Source organism: Nerophis lumbriciformis, linkage group LG09 (genome assembly GCF_033978685.3).
Source record: "Nerophis lumbriciformis linkage group LG09, RoL_Nlum_v2.1, whole genome shotgun sequence".
In the NCBI taxonomy this organism is placed as follows: Eukaryota; Metazoa; Chordata; class Actinopteri; order Syngnathiformes; family Syngnathidae; genus Nerophis; species Nerophis lumbriciformis.
Window position 1 is genome coordinate 49,050,964 of NC_084556.2, and position 21,534 is coordinate 49,072,497.

The following is a 21,534-nucleotide window of genomic DNA, read 5'->3' on the forward strand; positions in this document are numbered from 1 at the left end:
GGAAAGCGGACGTGTGAACAGGCTGTCAACACGTCACTCAGGTCCGCATGGAGCTGGAGGGGGCGTGGCCTCCAGCTCCGCTTGAATTTCGGGAGAAAATTTGTCCCGGGAGGTTTTCGGGAGAGGCGCTGAATTTCGGGAGTCTCCCGGAAAATCCGGGAGGGTTGGCAAGTATGTATTTAAGTATTAAATATGAACTATAATCGTAATAATACTAATGAGTTGACATGATTGAATTTAAAAAATGGCATCGTAATAGCATTTCAAGCGGTTAAAATAAACACTATCGTGCTGCTGTTCTCTTTGCAGCCACAGAGGGGCGCTGTTTCCTCGCTGCCTCCCACAAGGTAAAGTTAATTATGAGGGGGGGAAAAAAGTCTGCTGACTTCATTTTTTCTCTCTCAGTTGCTCTGCTTTTGTCTTGTCGACAGACACTGAAGCAACTCATCTCATCTGGATTAATTTGACGTCTTTTAAAGGCAGCCTGCACCTTCATGTAAGCTTTTTGATACGTTTATTAATGCAAATTATGTTGTTCTGCTTTTGAATGTCCTGTTTATATTTTCATACTATAAACATGTGACTTTGACGTCATTGAAGTAAGTGAAGAATGAATGTGACTTTATTTGATGTTGAAGAAAAAGCTCCTGCACCAAGTGCCTCCATGGTGCCTCCGGCGAAGAGCGACAGGATCATCACTCACCTCCCCAAGGTGAGGCCCGCAGCCGGCGCCGTGGTGACCGACGTGTTGCTCAATCTTCTTTTTTCCCCCGCGCTGACGGCAGTGCTTCAGTCCCAGAGCGGCGCTGCACACCGAAGACGTCTTCCACCCCGACGTGACGGCCGCCTGCCACCACCGCAGGGAGGATGCCGTCAGGTGAGGTCGAGAGGTCGAACGGGGTCAGGCGGTTCTGGAACGCCACGGACTGAACTTGTCTGGCTTTGCAGCTTCAACGTGGCCAAAGTCATCGTCGTGGGCGACGTCTCTGTGGGGAAAACGTGCTTGGTCAGCAGGTAAGGTGCGAGCGGTCTGGTATGAAGTAGTCCAGTCCTGGGCAAAATGCAATCCATTAAGATTTTCAAATCCGGCCCACCGGACATTCTACATCATTTTGTCAGACCTTTAACATCAAAACTGTCACCGCCATTATGATGTGCAGTGCAGTTTTTAAATGACTGTAAGTCTTGAACTATAGAAAGTATTTCAATGGTTGAAATCTGCACTTTTGGGTGTTTTACAAGTTATGACGGTAATCTACGTCACAGCAGCTCAGACCAGGAACAAACCAGAGTGGGCGGGGCTTGTTTTCAGAGTAGCCAGCCCGAAACGCGTGTGTCAGAAACAGATGCGGAAGCAGATTTTTACAACAAAGTTCTGCATTAAAGGGGAACATTATCACAATTTCAGAAGGGTTAAAGCCATTAAAAATCAGTTCCCAGTGGCTTATTTTATTTTTCGAAGTTTTTTTTCAAAATTTTACCCATCACGCAATATCCCTAAAAAAAGCTTCAAAGTGCCTGATTTTAACCATCGTTATATACACCCGTCCATTTTCTTGTGACGTCACATAGTGAAGCCAACACAAGCAAACATGGCGCATACACTCTTAGAAATAAAAGTGCTAAGTAGAACCATATAAGGTTCTTCGGCTCGTCCTCATAGGAGAACCCTTTTTGGCTCCAGGTAGAACCTTTTTATAAAGGTTCCACCTGGAACCCTTTTGGAGGGTTCTACCTATAACTGTGTGTGTAAGGTTCCACCAAGAACCCCCCATGAGAGGTTCTACAAAGAACCCACGCAGGGAGTTCCACTAAGAACCCTTTCATGTTTCAAGGGTTTCATCTAGAACCCACACAGGGAGTTCCACTAAGAACCCTTTCGTATTTCAAGGGTTTCATTTAGAACCCACACAGGGAGTTCCACTAAGAACCCTTTTGTATTTCAAGACTTTCATCTAGAACCCACGCAGGGAGTTCCACTAAGAACCCTTTCGTATTTCAAGGGTTTCATCTAGAACCCACACAGGGAGTTCCACTAAGAACCCTTTCGTTTGTCAAGGGTTTCATCTAGAACCCATGCAGGGAGTTCCACTAAGAACCCTTTCATGTTTCAAGGGTTTCACCTAGAACCCACACGGGAGTTCCACAAAGAACTCTTTCATGTTTCAAGGGTTTCATCTAGACCTGACACAGGGGGTTCTAAAAACATCCCTTTTCAAAGGTTTTCACCGATAACCGTCTTGTCTTCTGAGGGTTCTATAAAGAACCATATTGTATTCTACAGATCAGTTTAGTTCATATTATATTGTGGTCATTTATCATGTTGACATTGAACAAACATTCAAAACATTTTAATGAGAAAAACATTTATTTAAAGATAGGCACCATTATTGGCAAATGTTATCAGGAAGTATGTCCCTGGTGACACAGGATCTTACCCATGCTTTCAACAATCCCTGAAGAACTCTTTCTTCCAAAAACGGTTCTCTGGATCAAAATAGTTCTTACTGGAACCCTTAGTGTTAGTGAGAACCCTTTTAAAACCAATTATTCAGAAAAGGGGTTTTAAAGGGTTCTCTGGATCAAAATGGTTCTTACTGGAACCATTAGCGTTACCAAGAACCCTTGAAAAACCCTTTCTTCGGGAAAGGGTTTTTCAGAAGCAAATGGTTCCAGTTAGAACCTCAGCCCTTGTAGAAGAACCCTTTTAGAACCCTTATTTCTAAGAGTGTAGAACAGCAAGCTATAGCGACATTAGCTCGGATTCAGACTCGGATTTCAGCGGCTTAAGCGATTCAACAGATTACGCATGTATTGAAACGGATGGTTGTAGTGTGGAGGCAGGTAGCGAAAACGAAATTGAAGAAGAAACTGAAGCTATTGAGCCATATCGGTTTGAACCGTATGCAAGCGAAACCGACGAAAACGACACGACAGCCAGCGACACGGGAGAAAGCGAGGACGAATTCGGCGATCGCCTTCTAACCAACGATTGGTATGTGTTTGTTTGGCATTAAAGGAAACTAACAACTATGAACTAGGTTTACAGCATATGAAATACATTTGGCAACAACATGCACTTTGAGAGTGCAGACAGCCCAATTTTCATTAATTAATATATTCTGTAGACATACCCTCATCCGCTCTCTTTTCCTGAAAGCTGATCTGTCCAGTTGATGTCAGCAGGCCAGGGAAGCTAGGGTCGATATTCTTCTCTTGATCATCTTCGGTGGCATAAGGGACGGTGTGAGCCAAGACATCCAGGGGGTTTAGCTCGCTCGTCTGCGGGAACAAACTGCCGCCATCCCTTGCCGTGCTACCGAGGTCCTTTGTCCCTGAATTGCTCACACACTCCGGCAGATTCAATGGGGGTCTGGCGGCAGATTTCTTTGACTTTATCGTTGGAAATGCATCTGCTTTGAGTGTCGCAGGATATCCACACATTCTTGCCATCTCTGTCGTAGCATAGCTTTCGTCGGCAAAGTGTGCGGAACAAACGTCCAATTTCTTGCCACTTTCGCATCTTTGGGCCACTGTTGCAACTTGAATCCGTCGCTGTTCGTGTTGTTACACCCTCCGACAACACACCGACGAGGCATGATGTCTCCAAGGTACGGAAAACAGTCGAAAAAACGGAAAATAACAGCTGATTTGACTCTGTGTTTGAGAAAATGGCGGATTGCTTCCCGATGTGACGTCATCGCTCCGAGAGCGAATACTAGAAAGGCGTTTAATTCGCCAAAATTCACCCATTTAGAGTTCGGAAATCGGTTAAAAAAATATATGGTCTTTTTTCTGCAACATCAAGGTATATATTGACGCTTACATAGGTCTGGTGATAATGTTCACCTTTAAAGTGATAATATATCATATTGTAGGTGTTTATTACTTATAATTTGTTTGTTTGTTACATTTTTGTTGTGTTACGCTTGATTGTAAAAGATACACAACCATCCAGGAGCGGGTCTGAGAAGTAAAAGAGGAGCAATGTTCATATGTTGTTAATATTCAGTGTTTTATTGCTCATAGATAATATTGTAAATCCCACTTTCTTGGGTGTCCCATTCAGTAAAAAAGTGTAAAATCCCATTCCGTTTTTGAAATGGTCTGTCATATTGTTTTTAGAATTCTATCGGACATTGTGACTTTTTCTATTACCGTATTTTTCGGAGTATAAGTCGCACCGGCCGAAAATGTATAATAAAGAAAGAAAAAAAAAACATATATAAGTCGCATTTTTGGGGAAATTTATTTGATAAAAGCCAACACCAAGAATAGACATTTGAAAGGCAATTTAAAATAAATAAAGAATAGTGAACAACAGGCTGAATAAGTGTACGTTATATGAGGCATAAATAACCAACTGGTATGTTAACGTAACATATTATGGTAAGAGTCATTCAAATAACTATAACATATAGAACATTCTAAACGTTTACCAAACAATCTGTCACTCCTAATCGCTAAATCCCATGAAATCTTATACGTCTAGTCTCTTACGTGAATGAGCTAAATAATATTATTTGATATTTTACGATAATGTGTTAATAATTTCACACATAAGTCGCTCCTGAGTATAAGTTGAGTATAAGGAAACTATGAAAAAAACTGCGACTTATAGTCCGAAAAATACGTTAAAAAAAAGGGGACACAAACCCACAGCAAATTTTTACAGCTAAATGTGTATACATCATTTATACATTGGCCCCTCCCAGAAACGTTTTTCTCTCTCTCAATGTGCAAGACTGCAAAGACAAGATATTTAATGTTCCAACTGAGAAACTTAATTTTTTTGGCAAATAATCATTAACTTAGAATTTAATGTCAGCAACACATTGCAAAAAACATGGCAGAGGGGCATTCTTACCACTGTGTTACATGGCCTTTCCTTTTAACAACACTCAGTAAACGTTTGGGAACTGAGGAGACACATTTTTGAAGCTTCTCAGGTGGAATTCTTTCCCATTCTTGCTTGATGTACAGCTTAAGTTGTTCAACAGTCCGGGGGTCTCCGTTGTGGTATTTTAGGCTTCATAATGCGCCACACATTTTCAATGGGAGACAGGTCTGGACTACAGGCAGGCCAGTCTAGTACCCGCACTCTTTTACTATGAAGCCACGCTGTTGTAACACGTGGCTTGGCGTAACTTGTTGAAATAAGCAGGGGCGTCCATGATATCGTTGCTTGGATGGCAACACATGTTGCTCCAAAACCTGTATGTACCTTTCAGCATTAATGGCGCCTCCACAGATGTGTAAGTTACCCATGTCTTGGGCACTAATACACCCCCATACCATCACAGATGCTGGCTTCTCAACTTTGCGCCTATAACAATCCGGATGGTTCTTTTCCTCTTTGGTCCGGAGGACACGACGTCCACAGTTTTCAAAAACAATTTGAAATGTGGACTCGTCAGACCACAGAACACTTTTCCACTTTGCATCAGTCCATCTTAGATGAGCTCGGGCCCAGCGAAGCCGGCGGCGTTTCTGGGTGTTGTTGATAAATGGCTTTGGCTTTGCATAGGAGAGTTTTAACTTGCACTTACAGATGTAGCGACCAACTGTAGTTACTGACAGTGGTTTTCTGAAGTGTTCCTGAGCCCATGTGGTGATATCCTTTACACACTGATGTCGCTTTTTGATGCAGTACCACCTGAGGGATCGAAGGTCCGTAATATCATCACTTACGTGCAGTGATTTTTCCAGATTCTCTGAACCTTTTGATGATATTACGGACCGTAGATGGTGAAATCCCTAAATTCCTTGCAATAGCTTGTTGAGAAATGTTGTTCTTAATCAATTTGCTCACACATTTGTTGACAAAGTGGTGACCCTCGCCCCATCCTTGTTTGTGAATGAATGACTGAGCATTTCATGGAAGCTGCTTTTATACCCAATGATGGCACCCACCTGTTTCCAATTAGCTTGTTCATCTGTGGGATGTTCCAAATAAGTGTTTGATGAGCATTCCTCAGCGTTCTCAGTCTTTTTTGCCACTTGTGACAGCTTTTTTGAAACTCCAAATGAGCTAATATTTGCAAAAAATAAAGTTTTCCAGTGTGAACATTAAATATCTTGTCTTTGCAGTCCATTCAATTAAATATAAGTTGAAAAAGATTTGCAAATCATTGTATTCTGTTTTTATTTACCATTTACACAACGTGCCGACTTCACTGGTGTTGGGGTTTGTAAGAAAATACACATGTTGTGTTAATCAAGCACTGAAAGCAATGTTTTTAAATATGAAACCCTGCGAGTAAGAACTGCAGAGTGTTTCTACGTTTGTGTCAAACACACCAAAAGTCTGCAGATGGAAATGATCAGACATGTTGCCGTGACGATGTGCATCATCCATGTTCCTGGCAGGTTCTGCAGCGGTGCCTTCAGCAGGGACTACAAGGCCACCATCGGCGTGGACTTCCAGATGGAACGCTTCCAGGTGCTCGGCGTCCCCTTCAATCTGCAGCTGTGAGTATGACGTCGTCGTCTCCACAGAGAGGCGGTGCTGAGGGACGCCTCAGATTGTGTCACCTGTCACATGATGGATTGGAAAGTGTTGCAGGTGGGACACAGCAGGTCAGGAGCGCTTCAAGTGCATCGCCTCCACCTACTACAGAGGAGCTCAGGGTGACATTGTGTCTCTTCTTTGTGTTGTCTCTCTTCTTTGTGTTGTCTCTCTTCTTTGTGTTGTGTCTCTTCTTTGAGTTGTGTTTCTTCTTTGTGTTGTCTCTCTTCTTTGTGTTGTCTCTCTCTTCTTTGTGTTGTGTCTCTTCTTTGTGTTGTCGCTCTTCTTTGTGTTGTCTCTCTTCTTTGTGTTGTGTCTCTTCTTTGTGTTGTCTCTCTTCTTTGTGTTGTCTCTCTTCTTTGTGTTGTCTCTCTCTTCTTTGTGTTGTTTCTCTTCTTTGTGTTGTGTCTCTTCTTTGTGTTGTCTCTCTTCTTTGTGTTGTCTCTCTTCTTTGTGTTGTCTCTCTTCTTTGTGTTGTGTCTCTTCTTTGTGTTGTGTCTCTTCTTTGTGTTGTCTCTCTTCTTTGTGTTGTCTCTCTCTTCTTTGTGTTGTCTCTCTTCTTTGTGTTGTCTCTCTTCTTTGTGTTGTGTCTCTTCTTTGTGTTGTCTCTCTTCTTTGTGTTGTCTCTCTGTGTTGTGTCTCTTCTTTGTGTTGTCTCTCTTCTTTGTGTTGTCGCTCTCTTCTTTGTGTTGTCTCTCTTCTTTGTGTTGTCTCTCTTCTCTGTGTTGTGTTTCTTCTTTGTGTTGTGTCTCTTCTTTGTGTTGTGTCTCTTCTTTGTGTTGTGTCCTCAATTGTGTCTTCTTTGTGTTGTGTCCTTAAATGTGTGTCTTCTTTGTGTTGTGTCCTTAAATGTCTCTACTTTGTGTTGTGTCCTTAAATGTCTCTTCTTTGTGTTGTGTCCTTAAATGTCTCTTCTTTGTGTTGTGTCCTTAAATGGGTCTCTTCTTTGTGTTGTGTTCTTAAATGTGTCTTCTTTTTGTTGTGTCCTTAAATGGGTCTCTTCTTTGTGTTGTGTTCTTAAATGTGTCTTCTTTGTGTTGTGTCCTTAAATGGGTCTCTTCTTTGTGTTGTGTTCTTAAATGTGTCTTCTTTGTGTTGTGTCCTTAAATGTCTCTTCTTTGTGTTGTGCCCTTAAATGGGTCTTTTCTTTGTGTTGTGTTCTTTAAATGTGTCTTCTTTGTGTTGTGTCCTTAAATGGGCCTCTTCTTTGTGTTGTGTCCTTAAATGGGCCTCTTCTTTGTGTTGTGTCCTTAAATGTGTCTTCTTTGTGTTGTGTCCTTAAATGTGTCTTCTTTGTGTTGTGTCCTTAAATGGGTCTCTTCTTTGTGTTGTGTTCTTAAAAGTCTCTTCTTTGTGTTGTGTTCTTAAATGTCTCTTCTTTGTGTTGTGTCCTTAAATGTGTCTTCTTTGTGTTGTGTCCTTAAATGTGTCTTCTTTGTGTTGTGTCCTTAAATAGGTCTCTTCTTTCTGTTGTGTTCTTAAATGTGTCTTCTTTGTGTTGTGTCCTTAAATGTCTCTTCTTTGTGTTGTGTCCTTAAATGTGTCTTCTTTGTGTTGTGTCCTTAAATGGGTCTCTTCTCTGTGTTGTGTTCTTAAATGTGTCTTCTTTGTGTTGTGTTCTTAATTGTCTCTTCTATGTGTTGTGTTCTTAATTGTCTCTTCTTTGTGTTGTGTTTTTCATTGTCTCTTCTTTGTGTTGTGTCCTTAAAAGTGTCTCTTCTTTGTTTTGTGTCCTTAAATGTGTGTCTTTTTTGTGTTGTGTTCTTAAATGTCTCTTCTTTGTGTTGTGTTCTTAATTGTCTCTTCTTTGTGTTGTGTTCTTAATTGTCTCTTCTTTGTGTTGTGTTCTTAATTGAATCTTCTTTGTGTTGTTTTTCATTGTCTTCTTTGTGTTGTGTTCCTAAAAGTGTCTCTTCTTTATGTTGTGTCCTCAATTGTCTCCTCTTTGTGTTGTGTCCTTAAAAGTGTCTCTTCTTTATGTTGTGTCCTCAATTGTCTCCTCTTTGTGTTGCGTCCTAAAAGTGCCTCTTCTTTGTGTTGTGTCCTTAAATGTCTCTTCTTTGTGTTGTGTCCTTAAATGTGTCTTCTTTGTGTTGTGTCCTTAAATGGGTCTCTTCTCTGTGTTGTGTTCTTAAATGTGTCTTCTTTGTGTTGTGTTCTTAATTGTCTCTTCTATGTGTTGTGTTCTTAATTGTCTCTTCTTTGTGTTGTGTTTTTCATTGTCTCTTCTTTGTGTTGTGTCCTTAAAAGTGTCTCTTCTTTGTTTTGTGTCCTTAAATGTGTGTCTTTTTTGTGTTGTGTTCTTAAATGTCTCTTCTTTGTGTTGTGTTCTTAATTGTCTCTTCTTTGTGTTGTGTTCTTAATTGTCTCTTCTTTGTGTTGTGTTCTTAATTGAATCTTCTTTGTGTTGTTTTTCATTGTCTTCTTTGTGTTGTGTTCCTAAAAGTGTCTCTTCTTTATGTTGTGTCCTCAATTGTCTCCTCTTTGTGTTGTGTCCTTAAAAGTGTCTCTTCTTTATGTTGTGTCCTCAATTGTCTCCTCTTTGTGTTGCGTCCTAAAAGTGCCTCTTCTTTGTGTTGTGTCCTCAAAGTGTCTCTTCTTTGTGTTGTGTCCCGCAGCCATCATTGTGGTGTTCGACCTGGGCAGGGCCAGCTCATTAATCCACGCCAGGTAAGATTCATTTTGTCCTTTGTTGTCTCAGCACTTTAGTTCACAACAGGGACGTCTTTTGACAACCTTGCCCATCAACATGTTACAATGGTTGACCCTGTGCTTCAGGGGTGTCCAAAGTGCGGCCCGTACCTCATTTTTTAATTGTTAGCATCCTTATTATAGTATATAAAGCTATATTTAGTATATACATTTTTTTAAGTTAATACTGTCGGTATACACCTCAGTCATGTTTTGGTACTTGATGCAAGCTAACATTAGCACGCTAGCATTTTAAACACATTTTTCAGGTACAGGCCTTTAAGAGTTATATATTTTGGTACTTAACGCACGTTACAGTTAGCATTTTAACAAAAGCATGCTGGCATTAAAAAAACCAACTAATTTAGCAGCTATACACCTGAGTGTCATACCGTATTTTACTAATGCTAACTGTAAGCATGCTATTGTCAGAATGCTAGCATAGTTCTGTCAGCATGCTAGCTTTTATTTTTTATTTTAGCTCATTTTGCTAATTGACGCTATCTGGCCAGTGTGCTAACTGTCAGCATTTCTGTTCGGTTTTGGCTCTTCAACATTCTACGGAGCCCCTAAAGGGACATGGGGGAGAAAAAAAAATTTATATTTATTTTTATTTTTTTAGACATGTATCTCGTGCACACGAGAAACTTTTTATAAAATTATACAAAAAAAAAATAATTTTATAATTTTTTTTTAGACATGTATCTCGTGCGCACAAGAAACATGTCTAAAAAAAAAAAATCTAAATTTTTTTTATTTTGTTTTATTACTTTATATAAAGTTTCTCGTGCGCACGAGATACATGTCTAAAAAAAAAAAAATTATACAATTTTTTTATTTTATTTTTATAACTTTATAAAGTTTCTCGTGCGCACGAGATACATGTCTAAAAAAAAATAATTATACCATTTTTTAATTTTTTTTTTATAACTTTATAAAAAGTTTCTCGTGCGCACGAGATACATGTGTAAAAAAAAAATTATACAATTTTTTTATTTTTTTTTATAACTTTATAAAAAGTTTCTCGTGCGCACGAGATACATGTCTAAAAAAAATAAAATTATACCATTTTTTTATTTTCTTTTTATAACTTTATAAAAAGTTTCTCATGCGCACGAGATACATGTCTAAAAAAAAAAAATTATGAATTTTTTTTTATAACTTTATAAAATGTCTATTAAAAAAAAAAAAAAAAAAAAAAAAAAAAGATTAGAAATGTTTTTTCTCCCCCCATGTCCTTTTAGGGGCTCTGTAGCATTCACACCAAATTTCTAGCAATATTTCATTTTAGAGTTATTTGAAAAAAAAAAAAAATTTTGTACAGTTTTGAATGTAAAAACTACCAAAATGGCCCCATATCCTTTGATTTGTCAGCCCGTGGCCCTCAGTGGAAATTGTTTGATGCAATATTAGAATAGTGAAAAGAGTTAACGACCACATGTTGTTGGCGTAGGCAGTGGCTGGAAGACGCCATGAAGGAGAACGACCCGTCCAGCGTACTCCTCTTCCTCGTGGGCACCAAGAAGGACCTCGGCGTGGGTGAAAATGATGCAAAAAAAAACAAACACAAAATACATTATTTCACCTTTGGAGTTTGACTGATTCTGTGACACAACTTGGAAAAAGTCGTATTGTGAAATTAATTATTCTCAGTTGAATCCATGCCTGTCCACCAAAACTTCACAATTTAAAGCCCCACTTAATATCTTTTCAGTTTTGGTTGATTTTGGCGGCGCCAGTGGTCAAGAGCGGTAGTGTTTTTCTTGAAGGATGACCACATTTCCGCGTATAGCGTCGTAAAATCGTCAGAAACTACGACATATAATACGTACGTACAAGCAGATACGACAGTACTTTTAAATGTTGTCGTGTCGGTGTGGAGCTGTCAAGCTGGTGCCTATTTATTGCTACTGTACAAATTTCCAATAGCGAACATTAGCATTTGATCTGAGCATTGAAAAGTACTTACTAGTCCAGCATGAACAGAGCCCAGGCAGCATCATCTGAAAATCCCTCCCCATCTTTAAGATCACGCCAGCGAGTGTAAGCCAAGGCAATGTTGATCCTTGACTGTCCTTTTATCCGGGTAGCCTCCCTTTTTCTTATTTTTGTATCCTCAGACAAAACTTTTCGGATTTTGTTTTGTTGTTTTGCAGCTTTTGCCACGATAGCAGTGACGTATGCCGTAAAGCACTTTTGTAGTTTTTTTTTGTGTGTGGCGGGGTTCCTGCCACCCTCCTCAAAGTCGCTAAGTGCCAGTGAAAGCGATACAGACCCCCTCGGGCCATGTATCGTCCCAAAAGTTATGAAAATATTTTATGATGGTAGTGCTGCTTTAACATGTAACATGCCTTTTAAAAAGAAAAACTAACTTTTAGATATGAAATATTTTATGAAAAATACACTACAATGTGATACAAACAACTACAGAAGTTTTATGAAGTAAAGTTAAAGTACCAATGATTGTCACACACACACTAGGTGTGGTGAAATTTTGTCCTCTGCATTTAACCCATCCCCTTGTTCACCCCCTGGGAGGTGAAGGGAGTAGTGGGCAGCAGCGAGGGCCGCGCCCGGGAATCATTTTTGGTGATTTAACCCCCAATTCCAACCCTTGATGCTGAGTGCTAAGCAGGGAGGTAATGGGTCCCATTTTTATAGTCTTTGGTATGACTCGGCCGGGGTTGGAACTCACAACCTACCGATCTCAGGGCGGACACTCTAACCACTAAGCAGGCTAGTGTATTAATAATATGCAGCATTTAATAGATTGACTTACTTTTTATTTATTCAGATTTTCTAAATTGATTCTTAATTTTCGAGAATCAATTTAAAATAATATATATATATATATATATATGTTAGGATATCATTTTAACGTCAGCAGTGCTTCACTCGAACTGCTTCACCAAGTTAAAAACCACATGCTCATTACCTATCAGCTAAAGCTAAAGTTTAGCAAATGCTAACGTGTGAGAACGGATGTTTCGGTCGGCTCTTACGGGTCTGGACTACAGGCAGGCCAGTCTAGTACCCGCACTCTTTTACTATGAAGCCACGTTGATGTAACACGTGGCTTGGCATTGTCTTGCTGAAATAAGCAGGGGCGTCCATGGTAACGTTGCTTGGATGACAACATATGTTGCTCCAAAACCTGTATGTACCTTTCAGCATTAATCGTGCCTTCACAGATGTGTAAGTTACCCATGTCTTGGGCACTAATACACCCCCATACCATCACAGATGCTGGCTTTTCAACTTTGCGCCTATAACCATCCGGATGGTTCTTTTCCTCTTTGGTCCCGAGGACACAACGTCCACAGTTTCCAAAAACAATTTGAAATGTGGACTCGTCAGACTACAGAACACTTTTCCACTTTGTATCAGTCCATCCTAGATGAGCTCAGGCCCAGCGAAGCCGACAGCGTTTCTGGGTGTTGTTGATAAACGGTTTTCGCCTTGCATAGGAGAATTTTAACTTGCACTTACAGATGTAGCGACCAACTGTAGTTACTGACAGTGGGTTTCTGAAGTGTTCCTGAGCCCATGTGGTGATATCCTTTACACACTGAAGTCGCTTGTTGATGCAGTACAGCCTGAGGGATCGAAGGTCAAGGGCTTAGCTGCTTACGTGCAGTGATTTCTCCAGATTCTCTGAAGCCTTTGATGATATTACGGACCGTAGATGGTGAAATCCCTAAATTGCTGGTTGAGAAAGTTTTTTCCTAAACTGTTCAACAATTTGTTCACGCATTTGTTGACAAAGTGGTGACCCTCGCCCCATCCTTGTTTGTGAATGACTGAGCATTTCATGGAATCTACTTTTATACCCAATCATGGCACCCACCTGTTCCCAATTAGCCTGCACACCTGTGGGATGTTCCAAATAAGTGTTTGATGAGCATTCTTAAACTTTATCAGTATTTATTACCACCTTTCCCAACTTCTTTGTCACGTGTTGCTGGCATCAAATTCTAAAGTTAATGATTATTTGCAAAAAAAAAAAAGTTTATCAGTTTGAACATCAAATATGTTGTCTTTGTAGCATATTCAACTGAATATGGGTTGAAAATGATTTGCAAATCATTGTATTCCGTTTATATTTACATCTAACACAATTTCCCAACTCATGGAAACGGGGTTTATATTATTTGGTTTAATAATTATAATACAACTTTTTCAAAACAAGTTACAGGTTAGAAAACCTCCTTCGGGTTGCATGGAGATAGATGTTTTTAGGCTATGTAAAAATTGACTCGTAAAAAAAAAAAAAAGAAAATTGTAAATCGATTTTTGAAAATTAGGAATCGATTTAGAATTGAAGTGAATATAATTCAGACGATAAAGAATCGCGATACGGATGTAATTTGATTTTTTGGTGCCCTTCTATGTCGTGCCCGTCTGCTGCCTTGATACGATCCAATTTTCCTGGGGTGAAGATTCGATTCAGAATCAATTCAACACGATTTTCGCAATGTATTATTTGGTATAATAATTATAATAAAACATTTTCAAAACAAGTTACAGGTTAGGAAAAAAATATTCTGGTTGCATGGAGAACATCTTTATAAAATTTGACTTGCAAAAAATTTAAAAAATTTAAATTTGTGAATCGATTTTTGAAAATTAGGAATAGATTCAGAATCAGGATGAATAAGAATAGCAATTCAGCTGTGAATCGATATTTTGGTGCCCTTCTAGGTCGTGCCCGTCTCCTGCCTTGATACGATCCAATTTCGACTCCTGGCATGACGATTCGAGTCAGAATCGCTTCAAATCAATTCTCGTAATGTAGCATTTCTTAAAAACAGGTTACAGCTTAGAAAAGCGCCTTCTGGATCAATGAAAGTGACCTAAAAACGTATTTTCAAAAACTGAATCAAAATTGTGAATACATTTTTTGAAAATTATGAATCCATTTTAGAATCAAGATAAATAAGAATCGCGATTCGGATGAGAATTGATTCTCGCAATGTATAATTTGGTGTAATAGTTATATTGAAACAGGTGGGAAAAGAGCCTTCCGGTTGCTTGGAGATGGCCTAAAAACATCTTTATAAAAATTGACTTAGGTATATCGATTTTTGAAAGTTAGGAATCGATTCAGGATCGAGATGACTAAGAATAATAATATTTTTTGGTGCACCTCTATGTCGTGCCCGTCTGCTGCCTTGATTCCATCCGGTTTCGATTCCTGGTGTGACGATTCGATTCAGAGTCGATTCTCGCATTGTAGTATTTCTTCAAAACATGTTACTGCATAGAAAAGCGCATTCTGGATCAATAAGTGACCTAAAAACTTATTTTTCAAAATAGACTCAAGATTGTAAATCAATTTTTGAAAATTATGAATCCATTTAAAATCAAGATAAATAAGAATCGCGATTCAGATGAGAATTGATTCTTGCAATGTGTAATTTGGTGAAATGAGTTATATTGAAACGTTTTCAAAGCAGGTTGGAAAAGATGCTTCTGGTTGCTTGGAGATGGCCTAAAAACATCTTTATAAAAATGTACTTGTAAAAAAAAATAAAAAATTGTAAATCCATCCATCCATCCATTTTCTACCGCTTGTCCCGTTCGGGGTCGCGGGGGTACTGGAGCCTATCTCAGCTGCATTCGGGCGGAAGGCGGGGAAATCGATTTTTGAAAGTTAGGAATCGATTCAGGATCGAGATGACTAAGAATAGTAATAATATTTTTTTGGTGCACCTCTATGTCGTGTCCGTTTGCTGCCTTGATTCCATCCCATTTCGATTCATGGTGTGATGATTCGATTCAGAATCGATTCTCGCAGTGTAGTATTTCTTCAAAACATGCACCTTCTAGATCAATGAAAGTGACTTAAAAACGTTTTTTTTCAAAATGGACTCAAAATTGTAAAACGATTTTTAAAATTATGAATCCATTTAGAATCAAGATGAATAAGAATTGCGATTCAGATGAGAATTGATTCTCGCAATGTGTAATTTGGTGTAATAGTTATATTGAAACGTTTTCAAAGCAGGTTGGAAAAGATGCTTCTGGTTGCTTGGAGATGGCCTAAAAACATCTTTATAAAAATGTACTTGTAAAAAAAAATAAAAAATTGTAAATCCATCCATCCATTCATTTTCTACCGCTTGTCCCGTTTGGGGTCGCGGGGGTGCTGGAGCCCATCTCAGCTGCGTTCGGGCGGAAGGCGGGGAAATATATTTTTGAAAGTTAGGAATCGATTCAGGATCGAGATGAATAAGAATAGTAATAATATTTTTTTGGTGCACCTCTATGTCGTGCCCGTCTGCTGCCTTGATTCCATCCCATTTCGATTCATGGTGTGACGATTCCATTCAGAATCGATTCTCGCAGTGTAGTATTTCTTCAAAACATGCGCCTTCTGGATCAATGAAAGTGACTTAAAAAAGTTTTTTTTTCAAAATGGACTCAAAATTGTAAAACGATTTTTAAAATTATGAATCCATTTAGAATCAAGATAAATAAAAATCGCGATTCGGATGAGAATTGATTCTCGCAATGTGTAATTTGGTGTAATAGTCATATTGAAACACTTTCAAAGCAAGTTGGAAAAGATCCTTTTGGTTGCTTGGAGATGGCCTAAAAACATCTTTTAAAAAATTGACTTGTAAAAAAAAAAAAAGTGTAAATCAATTTTTGAAAGTTAGGAATCGATTCAGGATCGAGATGACTAAGAATAGTAATAATATTTTTTTGGTGCACCTCTATGTCGTGCCCGTCTGCTGCCTTGATTCCATCCCATTTCGATTCCTGGTGTGACGATTCCATTCAGAGTCGATTCTCGCAGTGTAGTATTTCTTCAAAACATGTTACAGCTTAGAAAAGCGCCTTCTGGATCAATAAAAGTGACCTAAAAACTTATTTTTCAAAATAGACTCAAGATTGTAAATCGATTTTTGAAAATTATGAATCCATTTAAAATCAAGACAAATAAGAATCGCGATTCGGCTGAGAATTGATTCTAGCAATGTGTAATTTGGTGTAATAGTTATATTGAAACGTTTTCAAAACAGGTGGGAGAATATCCTTCTGGATGCTTGGAGATGGCCTAAAAACATCTTTATAAAATTTGACTTGTAAAAAAAAAAAAAAATTGTAAATCCATCCATCCATTTTCTACCGCTTGTCCCGTTTGGGGTCGCGGGGGTGCTGGAGCCTATCTCAGCTGCATTCGGGCGGAAGGCGGGGAAATATATTTTTGAAAGTTAGGAATCGATTCAGGATCGAGATGACTAAGAATAGTAATAATATTTTTTTGGTGCACCTCTATGTCGTGCCCGTTTGCTGCCTTGATTCCATCCCATTTCGATTCCTGGTGTGACGATTCCATTCAGAATCCATTCTCGCAGTGTAGTATTTCTTCAAAACATGCGCCTTCTGGATCAATGAAAGTGACTTAAAAACGTTTTTTTTTCAAAATAGACTCAAAATTGTAAAACGATTTTTTAAATTATGAATCCATTTAGAATCAAGATGAATAAGAATCGCGATTCGGATGAGAATTGATTCTCGCAATGTGTAATTTGGTGTAATAGTCATATTGAAACACTTTCAAAGCAAGTTGGAAAAGATCCTTCTGGTTGCTTGGAGATGGCCTAAAAACATCTTTTAAAAAATTGACTTGTAAAAAAAAAAAAAGTGTAAATCGATTTTTGAACGTTAGGAATCGATTCAGGATCGAGATGACTAAGAATAGTAATAATATTTTTTTGGTGCACCTCTATGTCGTGCCCGTCTGCTGCCTTGATTCCATCCCATTTCGATTCCTGGTGTGACGATTCCATTCAGAATCCATTCTCGCAGTGTAGTATTTCTTCAAAACATGCGCCTTCTGGATCAATGAAAGTGACTTAAAAACGTTTTTTTTTCAAAATAGACTCAAAATTGTAAAACGATTTTTTAAATTATGAATCCATTTAGAATCAAGATGAATAAGAATCGCGATTCGGATGAGAATTGATTCTCGCAATGTGTAATTTGGTGTAATAGTCATATTGAAACACTTTCAAAGCAAGTTGGAAAAGATCCTTCTGGTTGCTTGGAGATGGCCTAAAAACATCTTTTAAAAAATTGACTTGTAAAAAAAAAAAAGTGTAAATCGATTTTTGAAAGTTAGGAATCGATTCAGGATCGAGATGACTAAGAATAGTAATAATATTTTTTTGGTGCACCTCTATGTCGTGCCCGTCTGCTGCCTTGATTCCATCCCATTTCGATTCCTGGTGTGACGATTCCATTCAGAGTCGATTCTCGCAGTGTAGTATTTCTTCAAAACATGTTACAGCTTAGAAAAGCGCCTTCTGGATCAATAAAAGTGACCTAAAAACTTATTTTTCAAAATAGACTCAAGATTGTAAATCGATTTTTGAAAATTATGAATCCATTTAAAATCAAGACAAATAAGAATCGCGATTCGGCTGAGAATTGATTCTAGCAATGTGTAATTTGGTGTAATAATTATATTGAAACGTTTTCAAAACAGGTGGGAGAATATCCTTCTGGTTGCTTGGAGATGGCCTAAAAACATCTTTATAAAATTTGACTTGTAAAAAAAAAAAAAAATTGTAAATCCATCCATCCATTTTCTACCGCTTGTCCCGTTTGGGGTCGCGGGGGTGCTGGAGCCCATCTCAGCTGCGTTCGGGCGGAAGGCGGGGAAATATATTTTTGAAAGTTAGGAATCGATTCAGGATCGAGATGAATAAGAATAGTAATAATATTTTTTTGGTGCACCTCTATGTCGTGCCGTTTGCTGCCTTGAATCCATCCGATTTCGATTCATGGTGTGACGATTCCATTCAGAATCGATTCTCGCAGTGTAGTATTTCTTCAAAACATGCGCCTTCTGGATCAATGAAAGTGACTTAAAAAAATTGACTCAAAATTGTAAAACAATTTTTAAAATTATGAATCCATTTAGAATCAAAATAAATAAGAATCGCGATTCGGATGAGAATTGATTCTCGCGATGTGTAATTTGGTGTAATAGTCATATTGAAACATTTTCAAAGCAGGTTGGAAAAGATGCTTCTGGTTGCTTGGAGATGGCCTAAAAACATCTTTAAAAAAATTGACTTGTAAAAAAAAAAAAAAAAAAATGTAAATCCATCCATCCATCCATTTTCTACTGCTTGTCCCGTTCGGGGTCGCGGGGGTACTGGAGCCTATCTCAACTGCATTCGGGCGGAAGGCGGGGAAATAGATTTTTGAAAGTTAGGAATCGATTCAGGATCGAGATGACTAAGAATAGTAATAATATTTTTTTGGTGCACCTCTATGTCGTGCCCGTCTGCTGCCTTGATTCCATCCGATTTCGATTCATGGTGTGACGATTCGATTCAGAATCGATTCTCGCAGTGTAGTATTTCTTAAAAACATGTTACAGCATAGAAAAGCGCATTCTGGATCAATAAAAGTGACCTAAAAACGTATTTTTCAAAATAGACTCAAGATTGTAAATGGATTTTTTTTAAATTATGAATCCATTTTAGAATCAAGATAAATAATCGCGATTCAGATGAGAATTGATTCTCGCAATGTATAATTTGGTGTAATAGTTATATTGAAACGCTTTCAAAACAGGTGGGAAAAGATCCTTCTGGTTGCTTGGAGATGGCCTAAAAACATCTTTATAAAAATTGACTCGTAAAAAAACAAATTGTAAATTCATCCATCCATTTTCTACCGCTTGTCCCGTTCGGGGTCGCGGGGGTACTGGAGCCTATCTCAGCTGCGTTCGGGCGGAAGGCGGGGAAATATATTTTTGAAAGTTAGGAATCGATTCAGGATCGAGATGACTAAGAATAGTAATAATATTTTTTTGGTGCACCTCTATGTCGTGCCCGTTTGCTGCCTTGATTCCATCCCATTTCGATTCCTGGTGTGACGATTACATTCAGAATCCATTCTCGCAGTGTAGTATTTCTTCAAAACATGCGCCTTCTGGATCAATGAAAGTGACTTAAAAACGTTTTTTTTCAAAATGGACTCAAAATTGTAAAACGATTTTTAAAATTATGAATCCATTTAGAATCAAGATGAATAAGAATTGCGATTCAGATGAGAATTGATTCTCGCAATGTGTAATTTGGTCTAATAGTTATATTGAAACGTTTTCAAAGCAGGTTGGAAAAGATGCTTCTGGTTGCTTGGAGATGGCCTAAAAACATCTTTATAAAAATGTACTTGTAAAAAAAAATAAAAAATTGTAAATCCATCCATCCATTCATTTTCTACCGCTTGTCCCGTTTGGGGTCGCGGGGGTGCTGGAGCGTATCTCAGCTGCATTCGGGCGGAAGGCGGGGAAATATATTTTTGAAAGTTAGGAATCGATTCAGGATCGAGATGAATAAGAATAGTAATAATATTTTTTTGGTGCACCTCTATGTCGTGCCCGTCTGCTGCCTTGATTCCATCCCATTTCGATTCATGGTGTGACGATTCCATTCAGAATCGATTCTCGCAGTGTAGTATTTCTTCAAAACATGCGCCTTCTGGATCAATGAAAGTGACTTAAAAACGTTTTTTTTCAAAATGGACTCAAAATTGTAAAACGATTTTTAAAATTATGAATCCATTTAGAATCAAGATAAATAAGAATCGCGATTCGGATGAGAATTGATTCTCGCAATGTGTAATTTGGTGTAATAGTCATATTGAAACATTTTCAAAGCAGGTTGGAAAAGACGCTTCTGGTTGCTTGGAGATGGCCTAGAAACATCTCTATAAAAATTGACTGGTAAAAAAACAACAACTGTAAATCGATTTTTGAAAGTTAGAAATCGATTCAGGATCGAGATGACTAAGAATAGTAATAATATTTTTTTGGTGCACCTCTATGTCGTGCCCGTTTGCTGCCTTGATTCCATCCCATTTCGATTCCTGGTGTGACGATTCCATTCAGAATCGATTCTCGCAGTGTAGTATTTCTTAAAAACATGTTACAGCATAGAAAAGCGTATTCTGGATCAATAAAAGTGACCTAAAAACGTATTTTTCAAAATAGACTCAAGATTGTAAATTGATTTTTTTTACATTATGAATCCATTTTAGAATCAAGATAAATAATTGCGATTCGGATGAGAATTGATTGTCGCAATGTGTAATTTGGTGTAATAATTATATTGAAACGCTTTCAAAACAGGTGGGAAAAGATCCTTCTGGTTGCTTGGAGATGGCCTAAAAAAACTATTTTTTAAATCAAATTTGACTCTTAAAAAAAAAAAAAAACATATATATATACTGTATATATATATATATATATATATATACAGTACAGGCCAAAAGTTTGGACACCGTCTCATTTCAATGCGTTTTCTGTATTTTCATGACTATTTACATTGTCGATTGTCACTGAAGGCATCCAAACTATGATACCTGTGAAGTGAAAACCATATCAGGTGACTACCTCTTGAAGCTCATCGAGAGAATGCCAAGAGTGTGCAAAGCAGTAATCAGAGCAAAGGGTGGCTATTTTGAAGAAACTAGAATATAAAACGTGTTTTCCGTTATTTCCCCTGTTTTTGTTAAGTACATAACTCCACATGTGTTCATTCATAGTTTTGATGCCTTCAGTGACAATCTACAATGTAAATAGTCATGAAAATAAAGAAAACGCATTGAATGAGAAGGTGTGTCCAAACTTTTGGCCTGTACTGTATATTCTATTTGGAATCGGGATGAATTACCCATTGTAGCGCTGACAAAAGGTCTTGTTTTGTGGTCAGTCTCCTGAGCAGCTGGCTGACGTGGAAGAAGAAGCCATCAGACTCTCAGAGGAAATCAGGGCGGAGTTCTGGGCGGTTTCTGCAAAGTCAGGTGTGACATTAACAGGACAGCAAAAAAAAAAAAGAAGCTGTTAATTGATCATTTTGTTATGTCAGGTGACGGCGTGAGAGACTTCTTCCTGCGCGTGGCCGCTTTGACCTTTGAGGCCGACATGCTGTCGGAGCTGGAGAGACGCGGCTCACAGAACGCAGACGACATCATCAGTGAGTCTCCGGTGGCGCTCGTCGGCACTGTTACTGCGTCAGACTGACAGGCGTGTTTGTCCTGTTAGGGATCAGCGGCGGCAAAGACGAGGAGCGCCGGTCTGCCGGGAGGAAGGCCAACTGCTGCTGACCACAGAGGAAAGGGGACGAGCGTCATGGCCGCCGACAATTTGTGTGTAAATTAGACGACAATAAACCCAAAATGGAAGTTTTCTGCCCCGACTGGATTGTTGACTTCCTGCCGCCGAGTCATGTGTCTCGGCGCGACTAATCCCGTGACCTCATGACTGCCGCGTCATGTGGGGACGGGGGAAAAAAAGGAGGAATTGT

General features: G+C 38.7%; 1 protein-coding gene across 1 annotated transcript; it reads left to right on the forward strand.

Annotated features, from left to right (window-relative positions):
• Window positions 1-428: 428 nt before the first annotated feature.
• Window positions 429-21,492, forward strand: rab34b (RAB34, member RAS oncogene family b). Its single transcript, XM_061962985.1, has 11 exons — window positions 429-496; window positions 639-712; window positions 786-877; window positions 949-1,014; window positions 6,370-6,471; window positions 6,566-6,630; window positions 9,127-9,178; window positions 10,653-10,734; window positions 20,941-21,031; window positions 21,097-21,204; window positions 21,273-21,492. The coding sequence occupies exons 2-11, from the start codon at window positions 665-667 to the stop codon at window positions 21,332-21,334; spliced, it is 768 nt and encodes a 255-aa protein (XP_061818969.1). The 5' UTR covers window positions 429-496; window positions 639-664; the 3' UTR covers window positions 21,335-21,492.
• Window positions 21,493-21,534: the final 42 nt, after the last annotated feature.